The 14,622-nt window shown below is 35.0% G+C and overlaps 1 protein-coding gene across 1 annotated transcript in view; it reads left to right on the top strand.

Annotated features, from left to right (window-relative positions):
- The window catches only part of OTOGL (otogelin like), a 90,262-nt gene extending 76,300 nt beyond the window's left edge, over positions 1–13,962 (top strand). The window contains exons 49-58 of the mRNA XM_041465509.1: positions 188–289; positions 1,580–1,684; positions 1,770–1,810; positions 2,777–2,840; positions 3,786–3,964; positions 4,311–4,419; positions 5,226–5,341; positions 6,954–6,999; positions 11,219–11,298; positions 13,762–13,962. Coding sequence (XP_041321443.1) covers positions 188–289; positions 1,580–1,684; positions 1,770–1,810; positions 2,777–2,840; positions 3,786–3,964; positions 4,311–4,419; positions 5,226–5,341; positions 6,954–6,999; positions 11,219–11,298; positions 13,762–13,962 — 1,043 coding nt within the window. The remainder of the gene's footprint in view (positions 1–187; positions 290–1,579; positions 1,685–1,769; positions 1,811–2,776; positions 2,841–3,785; positions 3,965–4,310; positions 4,420–5,225; positions 5,342–6,953; positions 7,000–11,218; positions 11,299–13,761) is intronic.
- The last annotated feature ends 660 nt before the right edge of the window (positions 13,963–14,622 follow it).

Raw genomic sequence — 14,622 nt, forward strand, 5'->3', positions numbered from 1 at the left:
ATCTTTTTTTTCCAACATAATTTTGAACATTATATTTGATTTAATATCCATAAAATCCTTAAAAGTTCCATTATCTGAGTAGCAAATGCAGTATTACTTTTTATATGGTTGATTAGATGGAATTCACATGTGCTAACTTTTTACTATTTTAACCTTTGTACATGCCTGGTTTTTTTTTTCAATTTAGTTTGTGAATCCTGTGTTGAACCTGTTCCCTTGTGTGGTGAAGGGGAAATTCTCACTGTAGACCTAAATACCATACACTACTGTTGTCCTCATTACTACTGTGGTGAGTGTAACTGCTGTGAGTTTGATATGTCACCAAATTCAATAAAAATGACAGTGTGTGGCTGTGCAGGATTTTTTTAAAGCTTGGCAATTAGGGTGGGCTTCAGATATAGACTAAGAGTTTGAAATGAGGGTGTAGAGAAACGAAATTTTACACAGATTCAAAGTTCTTAGTATGCCCAGTGGTGGTCTAACAAACCTTGTCAGTGGAGTCTGGAGAGGTTATTCAGTTCACCAGACAGAAATATGGTTATCTTCACAGTGATTTTAAGTGCCACAGTATATTAATGTGGCACTGAATCCCATCCTTGGAGTAGAAATATACATTTGTTTATATATTAAAACACATTTAATATATGAAAATGTGTTTTCCATTTCCAGCTTCCACGCTGGTTTTCCTCTGTTGTACTATTCACTAATGTTTCGGCAGTTGCTTTGCACTTGTAGCTCCTAAGGGAAGGAGTAGGCCAAGGATTTCAACTACTGCTGGGTTAACTACTCTTCAAACAATGAGCAGGCAGAAGAAAAATATTTGTAGTGTAAATTAGTCCTTTTCATAGTCTCATAAAACACATAAATTGTGCTATACATTTTTAAGTAACATCTACAAGTACAAATGCTTAATTTAGATTAACTTTCATCCTATTGCAGTCTTTCAGGATAATTTCATGCAATTAAATTGACTTCCACTAAGTTTGGAGTTTAGTAATTTTTTCTTCAGTTGTTTCTGTATTTTGCTCCTTTCCTTTTCCTAGCAGTTTTACCCAGGTGAAATTTTCTGCAAAAGCCTTTGGCATTTTTTTTTTCCCCACTTCTGGCAGGGAGAAAGTTGGATCTTAGTGTGTGATCTTCTTTCACAGTCCCAGTAAGCTGCTTCTGATAAGGGAGGCAGTATTTTCTTATTAGCATCATACCTGGATGGCAGTTGCTCCCTCCAGGTATGTTACAGAAGTGCACTTTACAGTACATTTCAAGTTCATGTTTCCCAAAGATTATGGTTTTAGTTGTCTTTGGTACTGGTTATTATCTTGAGTAACTCTAAAGTAGGAAGAATATTAAATGATTCCTGTTTGATGTTCTCTGAAAATTTAAACATGTTCTAAGACAACTAAAATCACTTTTGAAAATTCCTGTTTAGTTTTTCATTCCAAGTAGAGTACAGATGCTTAAGAAATGCAATATATTTATATAAAATAATTTTATTTTAAAAATAGTTTATCAAAAGTAATGTAAGCTGGGAAACATGAAGGAATGTTGAATGAATTCTCATATGTCTTCTCTCCTCATTTAGTTTGTGATGAAAATCTTTGTTCTGAGCCTCCTATGATTTGCACAGATGACATGACACCTGTGAAGGAAAAAATACTTGGGCAATGTTGTCCAGAATGGCACTGTGGTAATTATTGCTTTATTCCTTAGTCACAACTGTTAACCAAAACTAACAGTTTAATTGATTAACACAGATTTCTTTATCTCCTCAGAATGTAGTTGTGAAAATGCTACCATGCTGACCTGTAAATTGGTAAGTGGTGTCTTTTAAACACTGTTAGTAATGGTGTTGAGCTGTCTTACTCCTGTCTTTTACACTCCTTGTTACAGTTAGTGGTAAGGAGTGAACAGGGACAGGGTGGGATTTCCCTCCAGTCCCAGCTCAAGCATGTAATTCCAAGTGTCTGCATAATGTTCTCAACCATTTCTTGGAGAAATTTCAATTTGTGTGTTGTAAGGTGGAAAAAGAAAAAAAAACAACTGTAATTTTATCCTGTTCAGTGTTGACATGAAACAATATGCAAGTAAGGCTTTCCACATAAATAATTCACGTTTTAAAATAATTAATGAGGTATGAGCTATATGATTATATGTATCATCTGAAGAAATGTGTCATTTTTTTATTCATTTATGCTTTTGATTAAAATGATTTAACATTTTTGAATTTTGCTGATATGAGAAGTCATTAATATTTTGCTCCTCATGTAGTTTTTCATAATAGGGACTGTGATCTGGAAAATAATTATGAATTATTGTGAATGTTCAAACTCCTATTAATGCCATAGTGACCATATTTTCCTTACCGAGTGCCTGAAGTTTTTTCCTCATGTGAAGACAGCGTAACATAAATTCTATTAAGGAATTTTAGATTTAAATAGCTTTCACCTATCTTTCGGAAGAAAATCCTTAGGAAGCAATCTTTTTGCTAATATATTTATTATAGAAATAACTTTGTATCTCAGGAAAAAATGCTGTTTATTGACTGTTATTCTATGCACCTCTACAGAAAATGAAGTGTTGTTTCCTGTTTTAAGAGATAAATACACTGAATAACTCTGAATATGCTACTCTTTCTTGAGTACATTGCAATTTTCCTCTTTTATGAAACCAGGGGGGGAAGTGATGAAAGAAATATTTTACATTTTTAGGGAAAAATTGTCTGTGTAGCACTACATTTAATTGTTCATGACTTTGCAAACTTTTATCTTTCTGTACTCAGGGAGAAGTTAAAAAAATAGATAGCAGTGTTTCCAGTGCTTGTGGATGCACTCACTACATTTGTGGTAACTTTTTATATTACTCATTGTTGTGTTTTATTTTTTAGCTAAAAGGATGTGCAAAGAAAGTAGAACTAAGGTCATTGCCACCTCCTCAAATGTAAACGCTCTTTTATCTTAATTTGATGTGAGTCTATCTAGTTATGCAATGATGCTCTCTTTTCTGAATATGGTGCTTTGCCTGCTATCCCGTCCATTTTGTGTCTGTTCTGGCAGAGTGTGGGAGTGTTGTAGAACTGCCCATGCTTTCAGAGTCAGGTACAGTCTCTCTGGTGAGAGACAAGTAGAAACAGGCTGTGAACGGTAGCTGAGTGTGAGCAGGGCAGCTGCTCCTAGTCTGCTTCCAACACTAATGAGACAACATCTTGCACAGAGCAACAGACCTGTTCAGCCAGCACAAGAGGAGGTAGCCACTCTCGAGATCAGAGCTCTGCTCCCTTCCCTCACTCAGCTACCCATGCAGAGTAGATTTCAGCTGCACTGTGCATGGGGGTGCAGAGGAAAGCTGCAGTCCTGGCAGCAGCCCAGGCTGAACTGCCTCCAAGAGCCAAGCACATAGTTATGGTACAGCTCAAACAGATTACTGGACCACAGGTACTTGCAGACAGAGTAGATTAATTGACAAAAATGCTACATTTTGTGATGTGCAGAATAGCTGAATGTTAAATATTAGAACACTTTTAAAAGAAGAATAGCAGACTTTTTTTACTTCCATAGTAGGAACACTATCAATTTTAGGCAGTTTTGCATTTTGCAGCATGTTCTAAAACTGAATTATCATTCCTCCCACTCTTGTTTGGTAACTAAAACCACAAACCAATCAAGTCTAAAAGACAGAATACTTTTGCAGTGAATAGGAATTTGCCCTACTTCTGTCTTACCAGTGGTTCTGTTCATTTGTTTCATGATTCTTTTTTCCTCTCTGGTAACATCTATTTCTTTTGGTTTTAGAGAAGGATGATGTGTGCATCTTCCAAGAGGTCACAGTACTGAATCCTGGACAGTCAGTGATTCAGTACTTGGATGGAGACCTTTGTTACACTGTACAGTGTTTACAAGAAAAAGATCAGAACACAGGCTACAATGCCATGCATTTCACAATGATGAACTGCTCCCAGCAATGTGAAGCAGTGAGTATTCTTAAAATACAGGAATGATGCCATTTGTGAACACAACTACACAGCTAGGATAAAAGTTTTAGTGAAGAATTTTGCTAGTCCTGTTTACTCGTCAAGAACTTGAGAATTTAGCAGTGATGATGTACACAATTATTTTGAGAGGCAGTTTCTAGCAACCTATGTAAACAAATCTGTCTAACTGTCCGTCCATCCATCCATCCATCCATCCATCCATCCATCCATCCATCCATCCATCCATTGTTTTCCTTGGTGTTTTTAGTTTCAGAAACCAAAGAATTTCCATATAATGTGTGTTTGAAAAGTACTAGTTTGTCTATTTCCTTTCCTTTCTTTCCAGCATCAAGTATATATTCCTTCCTTCAGTCACCAGACTTGTTGTGGTACATGTCAAAACGTGTCCTGCTCTTTTCATACAGAGAATGGAACAATGATTTTGTATGAGGTGGGTGTCTCTGAACAGAGATAAGAAGTAACGAAACAAAGGAGTCTGACAGGCATTTCTCAGTTAATTCATGCTGTCATTCTTGCTTCATGCCTCCTTATTGCTGGTTACATGCTTAGAGACTGTTTATGATGTATGATTGGAAATGAGTGTGTTTTTATAAAGACCTGCCATTTCACACATGTAAATGGCTTATAGCTTGTAATATTTCCTGCAAAGATCTGCAAATACCATCATTTATTTAAGGCTGGATATGCTCTAACAGCAGAGCATGGTTCAAATTGTAACTCTATAGTAGGTACTATGATTTAGATGTGTTGAGATCTTCTAAGCCTACATCAGGACTTGTATGTCTCCTTCTTCTGAGGGCCACTCTTCTCTTCTTGCTAGTTACTACAGAAAGGTAAAGTGCAAATTGAGGTTCTGGGGTTCAGGCTCTTCATGGTGTGTTCCAGCATCCACATGCACAGAAATTCAGATGTGGCTGTGACTTGGTTCACACTTCCAATTGATTTCAGAGCAAAAGAAATTACTGAAGTGGCACAAAGTCCTTTCATTCTGCAGTAGGGCACCTATGCTCAGCAGCATGCTCAGCATGGAAAGTAGAGCCATGGCTCCAGGGAGGAGTAGCCTCTGGTAGTTAGAGGATGGTCTCTCTTTTTTGCCACCTACAGGTAGTCAGCAGCAGAGTTTCCACTCCAGTAGATGTTACAGCATGTGTGCACTACTTTTATAGACATTTCAGGTTGGAGATAAAGCTGAAATGTTTTGGCTTTCCTAACAAAGGCTTTGTTTTATATATTCAGGAAGGAAGCACCTGGACCTCCAACTGTACCAACTACAAATGTGTAAAGACCGCTGCAGGGGCTATTGTACTGGGGTCAAGTGTTGTCTGTCCCCCATTTAATGACACTGAGTGTACAAAGGTTTGTACTTTGAGTAAGGTAAGTGACAATAATTGCTCTAGAGTTTGGTTTACACTCCACAATGCAGGCAAACTTCATGCACTTTCTTTAAATTAAAAAAGTGGTAAGTAAAAACATGTAAATGAGCAATTTGCAGTCAGTTCCTATACTCCTGTTTTCTTTCAAAGTAACAAAGTATCTGTGAGGAGTGTAAAAGTTTGGCTTGGGTATTGTTGATGACTGCTTTTAGAATATTGTGGCATTGGAATCATGTTTGATATACCACCATAAAAAGTGCTATCACTATGTCTTACCTTATTTTGGAATAATACTTTGCCAAGTTCATAGTACACACACAATAAATGAATCAGATCAATAAATCCAAAAATGATCCATATAAATGTCAGCTATATTAAAAAGCCTTTAAGTTGTGCAATGATTAGGGAGATGACTGAGTATACATACAAATTTTATTAGCTCTTAAACTAAAATTTGTGTAACCTAACAAAAAATATCCAGGGTATCTACCTACATCATATATTTTAAAGTATAAAGGTGGCATATCCATATAAACTGCTTTGAAGAACATGTATTCTTCACAAAGATTGTATATTTGTTTACAGTTTAATTTCTAATTTAATAATTCTCTAAATTTATAATACTTGTAACATTTTTCAGTTGCAGTATATTGTATATTTAATATGAGCTACAAGTCATAATAAATATATATGTAGAAAGGGTAAGTACCACTGCTGCCTTGACTACAGGTTATGCATTTAGTACTAGTCCTACTTATCCCTTCCAGTTGTTTAAAAAACTTCCTATTTCTTCCAGTCTTGAAGAAGGTATTCTATTTAAAAATAATGCCTGTACTACTTTGAGTTAATGCTTGAGTTTCTTCCTTGGAACCATTCTGACACCATCTATTAGGTTAATATTTTTAAGAATGGAGCCCTAAAATTAACTTTCTGAATCAGTCTGACCTGTTTTTGAGAGATGCTGAGCATAGGCTTGAGCCAGTAGCTGAGAAGGAAACTTTTTTCACAGGCATTTTGGGATAATTCAGGAATATCTCAGTTTAAGTGCTCTTTTAAGAAGTTCTTGAACAACTTAGTCAATGTAAGGAGGTAAAAAATATATGCTTGCATGAAAAGATAGAAGCTGAAAAGTAAAGATAGAAGTTGTCTTTTGTTTGTTGTTATCCTAAGATAATATTAGGAATAGACAGCATCTGTTTATCTTCTGTAGTCTGCTTGATATGCAGATCTGGGCTACTCACACGAATTTTTGAAACTATCCTGATAAATCTCCACGGTGGGGAAATAGATGGTAATAGATTATATAAAAAACATGCTTATAGAAACTAAGTGAATTCTTCAAAGGAAACTAGACCAGATGCCAGCTGAACACAATTGAACTTGTCATCAGTGATGAGTTCATTTTCAGTTTCAAAGGCTGTAGAGAATTTGTGAAACAAACCCTCAGCTGATACATATCTGTGTAATTCTGTTGATTTCAGTGGTGCTACTTTGTATTAGCTTGACATCTTTAAAATGTGGAATGTGTTGAGATACAATTTCCCTTTGCATTGGGCCCAGACTTTTTTTGCTATATTCTTCTTTTATCTTCCTAGAATGGAGGAATTGTGCAGACGTATAATGATGGCTGCTGCAAGACCTGTAAGTGATGAGAGCTGCAATATGTGCTAGTTTAGCTTTGGTTTTGGAGGGCTTATTTTTTTAACCTCTGTTGCTGGGACATGAAGAGGGAAAAAGCATGCAGTTCCCCCTACAAATCTCGTAAAAATGTTGTAGTTACCTAACAACTCTTAAAAGATCTTGCTTAATTTGGCTGCTGACTTGGTGATTTTTAACATTATTGTTCTGGAGTATAATCAAATCTCTCCAAGTATAACCCATGGAAGATTAAAACGGTCTCAATTAAAACATTCTCTTAAGTTGGCTCTCAAATAGTGCCTATATGGTCTTCACCTTAAAAGACAAAAATTTTCCTCTTAAAAGTGATTCTTGATTCAATGATATTTTGCAATGCATCTTCAAACTTAGCAGTTAATTCTGTATCCCTAACATGTATTTTCTAGGTTCAAAATACTGGAATGTTTTTTCTTAAATCCCAAATGAGGAAAAATTAGAGAAATACTTATGATAGCAATGCTTATATAAAAGCAGCCTTTTAATATCTGGTAATGCATTCACTGTTTCTGTGTGTAACTTTAAATTAAGATTAAATGTGACTCAAACTGACATAAAAGTTTCACAATTTATGCAATTTTCAAAATAGATTGAGAACAAACTAGTTTTCTCTGCAGTTTTGAGTAGAATAATTTTTATTATCTACTTTTATAATTATGTGTGTGTGTGTATATATATATGTTTACATTTTAAAACTAATTCTGTAGAGCAAGGGCATGTTCAACATTACAGAAAATCTTAACTCTCTGTTTTGGCCTTTTGTGTGTTCTACATTAGAGTAAAAGCAAATTCGTCTTTGGAATTTTTGTATACAAACCTTTACATAATATTATTGAACAGCAACTTGCAGACTTATAACCATATATTGCACAGTTATTATGTAAAACAGAAGTGGAATATATTCAATATATTGAATATAATTTGGAGAAATAAGGGGAAGTAGTGATATTTATAAAATGCAGAACAAAACCAAGTTTCCAGGCTATGTGAGTCTTAGAAAGGAAACTGCAAATATTGTTGTTCCATTATAACCAAAAGAGATAAACTGTGTGGAAAAAAAATAAATCTGCCCCCCACCCCAGAAATAAGGGGAAGTAGTGATATTTATAAAATGCAGAACAAAACCAAGTTTCCAGGCTATGTGAGTCTTAGAAAGGAAACTGCAAATATTGTTGTTCCATTATAACCAAAAGAGATAAACTGTGTGGAAAAAAAAATAAATCTGCCCCCCCCCCCAAAAAAAAAAAAAAAAAAAAAAAAAAAAAAAAAAAAAGTTGTAATTATTTAGAAAATTAGTCATAAAAATTATTAAAATTATTGACTTCTGGTTCTCTGTTGACCAGGAAGATTTATAATTTTGGCCATATTCTGTGGCCTCTGGAAAGGCATTGTTATACTTCAGAAATACTTGCTGAGGTGGCTGCTAAAACTGCCAGATATCATTCATACAATTAGATGCTATTTTATTTTTATTTTGTTTTATTTTTAACTAAAAGCATGTGCCTTGTGGTGAAGCAGTTAAGATAAGAGTACTTATAAGTAGAGCTTGCAACACATTGGGATTTTAATGGGAGCAAATAACTTTTCTGAAAGAGCTTGATTTAATGCATGCAAAGTGAGTGCATATATTTAATTCTTACCTTGCCATAGACAGACTAATTCCAAAAGTTTGGTTTAAAAGTAAGCATTCCAGTTTTGTGTTAACCAGGAGAGTTATAAAGTATAGGCCATCTTTAGTGAGACTTGAAGCAGCTGCAGAGTTTCTAAATTGTAGAAGACTAGAGGAAAGCTCATAATCTTTTGCTAAAAGAAAAATTGCAGTTGGCAGTGTAAGAATTAATGAAGCATCATTTATACAGAAATGTTTTTATTTCATGAGAATCTTCTATTCCTAATGATTCTGCCAGGTTCTGGATTGGGTCTATTACCCTTTGCCATTAGCCCAGTAGTGCCTACTGATAGTATTAATTGTGAACCAGGTATTATTTTTAATAATGTATTTTCCTTTTTTTTTTTTTTCTTTTAATAATATAAGCACTGCTTGATATATGTGTCATAGATGCCATCATTACTGGATATTACCATGCAGTTAATGGTTCTGGGCCTGATACTGAGAGATGCTGATCCTCTGCTGGCCTCCCAAATCAGTGGTTTTCTAAAGCCTGGTTAAGATTCACTGCTCAGCACCTGTCAGAATTAGGTTCATCCATTTCTGGTATATGCTGTTGGTTATTCCTGCTGCTCATTGTTGAAACTGGTTTTATCACATCAAATTACTGTACAGGGTAGTTTTAATAAGAAATGTTACTTTAAAAAATCATAATTCTGCAAACTGTTACCAAGACGTGCTAAATCTGATCCCAGGTCTCTAAATTTAATGATAGAAGTCTTTTTCCCTTAAAATAGACCAATAGTGTGTGTTACTGTCTGGTCTCACCTTTGCAGATATGGATTTATGCTGTATTTCTTCTTTGTCACAAATAATAAGTTTTACAGAGTTACAAAAGTATGGAGGGCAGGGGTGGGGAGAGGGACACAACACATACAATCACAACCCCATAGCAATACACACTTTTTGTACCAGATATTACAGAATGTTACAGAATTGTTGCAGTACACTCATAATTCTTTGCTTTTCAGGATAGATGAGTCACAAAAACTCCTTCCTCAAATAAGGAGTGAGCAAACAAAGCACATCTGATAGCGAAATGCAGATCTTTACAGTTCAAGGCTAGAGAGAGGAAAGTATAGCAGCAGAGCTTTCATAAGGCATCTGCACTCTGTATGCTGAAATGTTAGATATACATCTCTATGTAACTTGTAGCAGTACAAAGATTGCACTGTCTACATATAAGCTGGCAAACACTTTCATATTCAAACATCACAGAAATTTTTTTAAGTGTTTCTGAGGAAGGAAAAGTGGGATGTTATAGTCTAGCAACTTCTCTCATACAGTGATCTGCTAGTTCAGTAACAGAATTTTGTTTGATTCTTTAATGCACCTGTTAAAATCTAGCTGTACTCTGCAGCCAACTTAAATTTTCAGTACCTAATGGGGCTGTGGTTGCAGAATATCTTAGTTTCTCAGAGATCATTTATATTATAAAAGTGCTCCCAATCTTCTGGGGAATAGAAGAGTTGTTTTTCTGTACACCTGACCTTGAAGGAAGGTCAAGAGACTACTGAATAGTGCCTATTATTTTATATGCTGTATGTCCAGAATGGTTACACAGCAAAACAGATCATTTTTCAGGGTAGTGGATAAGGAGATCTAAATAACTGCTGTTACACAAATAGTAATATTGGTCTGATGCAGAGTGAAGCATGAAAAATTATATGTTTAATTGTTTCAGTATTGTATTATGACTTTTACTACATTTAAAAAATGGCTTTTCATTGTACAGCTTTATTTTTCAAAAAAAAAACCCCAAACCCTCCTATAAATATCTCCAAGACTGAATATAAAAATTCAGTATTTCCCTCATCCTAGATCTGTAGGCTGACCTCATGTGCTACATGCTTCAGATCTGGTGATAAAAAATGCACCATATTTAGCAAATAAATGCATGTCTTTCTTTCAAATCTTCCTAAAAGGACATATTTCTCAAAAATACATTGAAAGAATATAATTATATATAATTTTTAGTCATGAAAAATAGCATGAAGATTGTAACCACATGCACACCTTCACCTTCTTAGATGTTAAGTTTTGATAATTTTTTTAAAGGGCAGGATCAAAATCCTATTTGCATTCAACATTCCAAATAAAACAGAATTAATTCTAATACTATTAAAAATTACTCAATGCATTTTTCTAATTGAAGTTTTCTATTGCTTATATTTCTCTTGCCATATGTGCAATTTAAAAACATATTCACAGTTCAATAGTTTATAGTTTTATAAACTATGAAGCATATTTATAGTTTAATGTTTAAAAAATTTGTATATCTTATTTGGGGCATTTGATGCTCATATGTGCCACCTAAAAATAAGTAATACTGCACAGAACCTATGTATTAATATATTATATTTAAAAAGAAAATTATGGAAGTAAAAATTTCTGTGTGTACATTAATGAAAACGAAGTATGAATATTTAAATTATGTAAATATCTTTAATTTTTTAAAGAAGCAAATACATTACAGCAGATGTATTGATTCAGTATGCATTTTTTGTATTTTATCAGGCAAAAAGGAAGAAAGGATTTGCCAGAAAATGACAATCAGGACAACCATAAGAAAAAACGACTGTATAAGTCAAAGCCCGGTAAGCATAAAATTTCAGTGCTGGGCCCATGGCATGCCAAGCCAAGCATTAGAAAGTTGGTTACAGCTAACAACAAGCAACAAAAAATGCTGCTTTTTTCTCCAAAGCAGACCCTTGACTGCGTTGGAACGTTATCCTACCATAAATGGAGTAAAAGTAGCTATTTCTATCACTGAAAGACTGAGCCCTCCTACCTGGAGAAACACCAGGCTTCAAATTAAAAATAAGGAGTATAATTACTTTAGCTAATGATGGCACTGGACTCATTAGCATGAAATAATATCCTGCTCTAAAAGAGGTGCAGAAATGTTTCGACTTAAAATGTGATGAAACTGCTGCATTCCTCTTTGAAGACCTTTATGCTCTCTGTCTTCTCCCTCACATAGCATGGGTTTCCATATCACAAATTCCTAATGTCATTTATTTATGGGTCTGCTTAAAACATCTAATTTCTCAGGTTTGGTGTGGCCCCATCTACAGACCCCAGGAAATTTCTGAGCAGCAAATGTGCTCCTCCTGTAGCACTTGAAAGGGAAGCAATTGACAAAGTATCTCAAGACTTTCAAAAGGCCTCTGGCAAGATTACTTTGGAGAACCTAAGCAGACATTAGGGAAGAGGCAAAATGTCATCACATGTTAAAAGCCATCCTGATAGAAGGTCAATGGTGACATGTTCAGATTTTAATTGTAGGAGTGCCTGGCGTATTCATTTGGTTTTAGAAGGATTGATAATGAGTGAGTATAAATATATAAATGAAATTAGAGTAATTTGCCATAGTTAAGAGATGGGTCTGGAGAGCTTCAGTGTTACTTCAAAAAACTAGGGTAAAAGACAGTGATACAACAAAATAAAGACATGGTATTGACCAAATAAAGAATATTAAAAAGAAAGATTTAGTCAAGCCTTATAGGTTTTTTTAAGCCAGGTGAAAAGATCCTTGCCCTTTCATCCAGTTCTATGACAAGCTCTGCTCTCCTGCAAAAAGGGTAAAAGCTATGGCATTTAAGCAAATGGATAGGCAGTGGAAACAAGCTCATTCTAGTGTCTTATATGAATCAGTGCTGCAGTATGAGAGAGGGCTCTGTTCAGCTGTGGTCCCTCTACGTTGCTGCAGAACTAAAATGCTCAGAGAGGAGCAACAAGAATGTTGACCAGATCATGTCTTGAATGGTACATCAAATGAAGCCTTCCTTTTCATCTTTCTGCTGTAAACTCTTTATCTTTTCTTCCCTCTCTACCCACCTTCCAAAAACACCTGCCACCATCCCACCTTTATTAGAGCCCCCTTTTCCCAGTATCTCCTTGTTTCCAATTTCCTTGGTGGCTGAACATTCTTTACACAGTCCAGATTCCCTTACCCTTCCCACAGAAATACCTCCAGATTTTCATGTCTTTGTACCCTTAACTCCCTCTCCTCTCCTCTCCAGCTCCCCCACTGGCACTCTTTTTCCATCATGTGATTTTGGCCCATCAAATGGTGGTATCTGATGTGACTGGCTGGGAACTACATGTGTGTTCTTGGCCAGACTACTGCTGTCAAACATTGGATAGGGATGAGCTTGATTATGTTTTATAATTAATAACTGAGATTGCTAGTGCTTAGGAAAAAGTCTGCCAAATCTCAGGAAATTTCAAAATTATAAGAATAATCTATTTGTCCAATTTGTTTGGGTATGGGAGGTTTTATCACAGGCTTGGAAGGGAGTAGCTCAAAGCATCTTTCATATGGCCCACCTGCAGAAGAAATCAGATTTCTTCTGTCACAAAGAGAACTAGACCTTGTACAGCCATCCTTGATTTCCCAGCATTTGAACTCTGTTAAGTTTAATTAAAAAGTGTGGGTTTTTTTCTGTCAACATATCAACCAAGAAAATTCTTCACATAACGTAACAGTGAGATAAAGCTTTGCTCTGATGAAGTCAAGAGCACAAGTAATTTTCTTGATAGTCTGTGCCCTAGCTGGTTTGTTACTGCATGTACTTTTTGGGTATATTTCTTTGAGTGATAACACAGCCTTCAGTCACAAACAGTAAAAATAAGAAAGGGAAAAGCTTTCGCACTGATATGCTTTTCCCTTTCAAGGATAAAGAAAAACTTCCCTTCATTTTACTGAGAAGAATTTAACTTTTTATCAGTGAACATGAAAAGGACATGGATTCAGCTGTGCTGTTCCAAAGTTATTAATTTGTAAATGGGGATTAAATTTTGGTATCCATAGCACAAGGTTGAAACAAAACACATGATTAAACAATAAAGAAAAGTTTAATTGAAAATATTTTGAATGTGGCTAAACTTAGAATGAATGAATTTTAGAAGATTAAATAATTTTTAAGACCAGAGTCTTTTTCAAATGTAAAAGTGAGTTTTAATCACAAAGAAGTTTGAAATGTAATATTTTTATAACAAAAATTGAGATTTATAGTTTTAATTCTTATTCTTATTTTCTTCTATTTTACTCATAGGTAAATGTGGCTTCGTGTGATGGAAAATGCCCATCTGCAACAATTTTCAATGTCAATATTGATAGCCATCTAAGATTCTGTAAATGTTGTCGAGAAATTGGAACACGAGTTGTGACTGTGCCCTTGCGCTGCTCGGGAAACGGCACCGAAATCCTGTACGTCATTCAAGAGCCCATAGACTGCTCATGCCAGTGGAACTGAACGTTGCTGTGGACATGATTTAGCTTTCACCAGACACAGTTTTTTGACATGGATGGGTATAGTATTCTTCAGGGAAATAGAAAAGGCATCAGTTATGCTTTATAATGTAACTTTTCCCAAATTTAGCAAAGATATTTTTTGTTCTTCAAATTGTCCTTGAAAATATTGGCAAGAATAGAAAAAAACCATAAATCCTTTTGAACAAGATCTAGTTGATCCATCATTTATTTCTACTCAATGGCTTTCTGATGAGGTGGTAAAAAAAGCTGGTTAGTATTTCCATGTTTTAAAAGTTTACATCGTGGCTACCTATCAAAGTTGAAAATATTTCAAACCATGTATTTCTCAGTGGTTCATTTACTTAGAGGTCTCCACTTCAAAACCATCACCAGTTCTATGTTTAAATGGGAAAGAAGAATATTAGGATTTTGAAAATGACTGAATTAATTTATTTTAAACATAGTGGGTTCAAGTGTAACATTTTTTACCTTGCTCAAAAATCTATCTTTTGTCCAGCAAGCTGTTGTCAATGATTGGATTCTGCTTACACTGTAAGTCACTGAGAAACAACATGACTGTAATCTGTAAGTACTGTAGGAAACCTCCGGAGCATATAACAGAATCATAATATCTTGAAACCTTAGACATATTTAATTTTTA

Source organism: Pyrgilauda ruficollis, unplaced genomic scaffold, assembly GCF_017590135.1.
Source record: "Pyrgilauda ruficollis isolate IOZ18807 unplaced genomic scaffold, ASM1759013v1 scaffold19, whole genome shotgun sequence".
Lineage (NCBI taxonomy): Eukaryota > Metazoa > Chordata > Aves > Passeriformes > Passeridae > Pyrgilauda > Pyrgilauda ruficollis.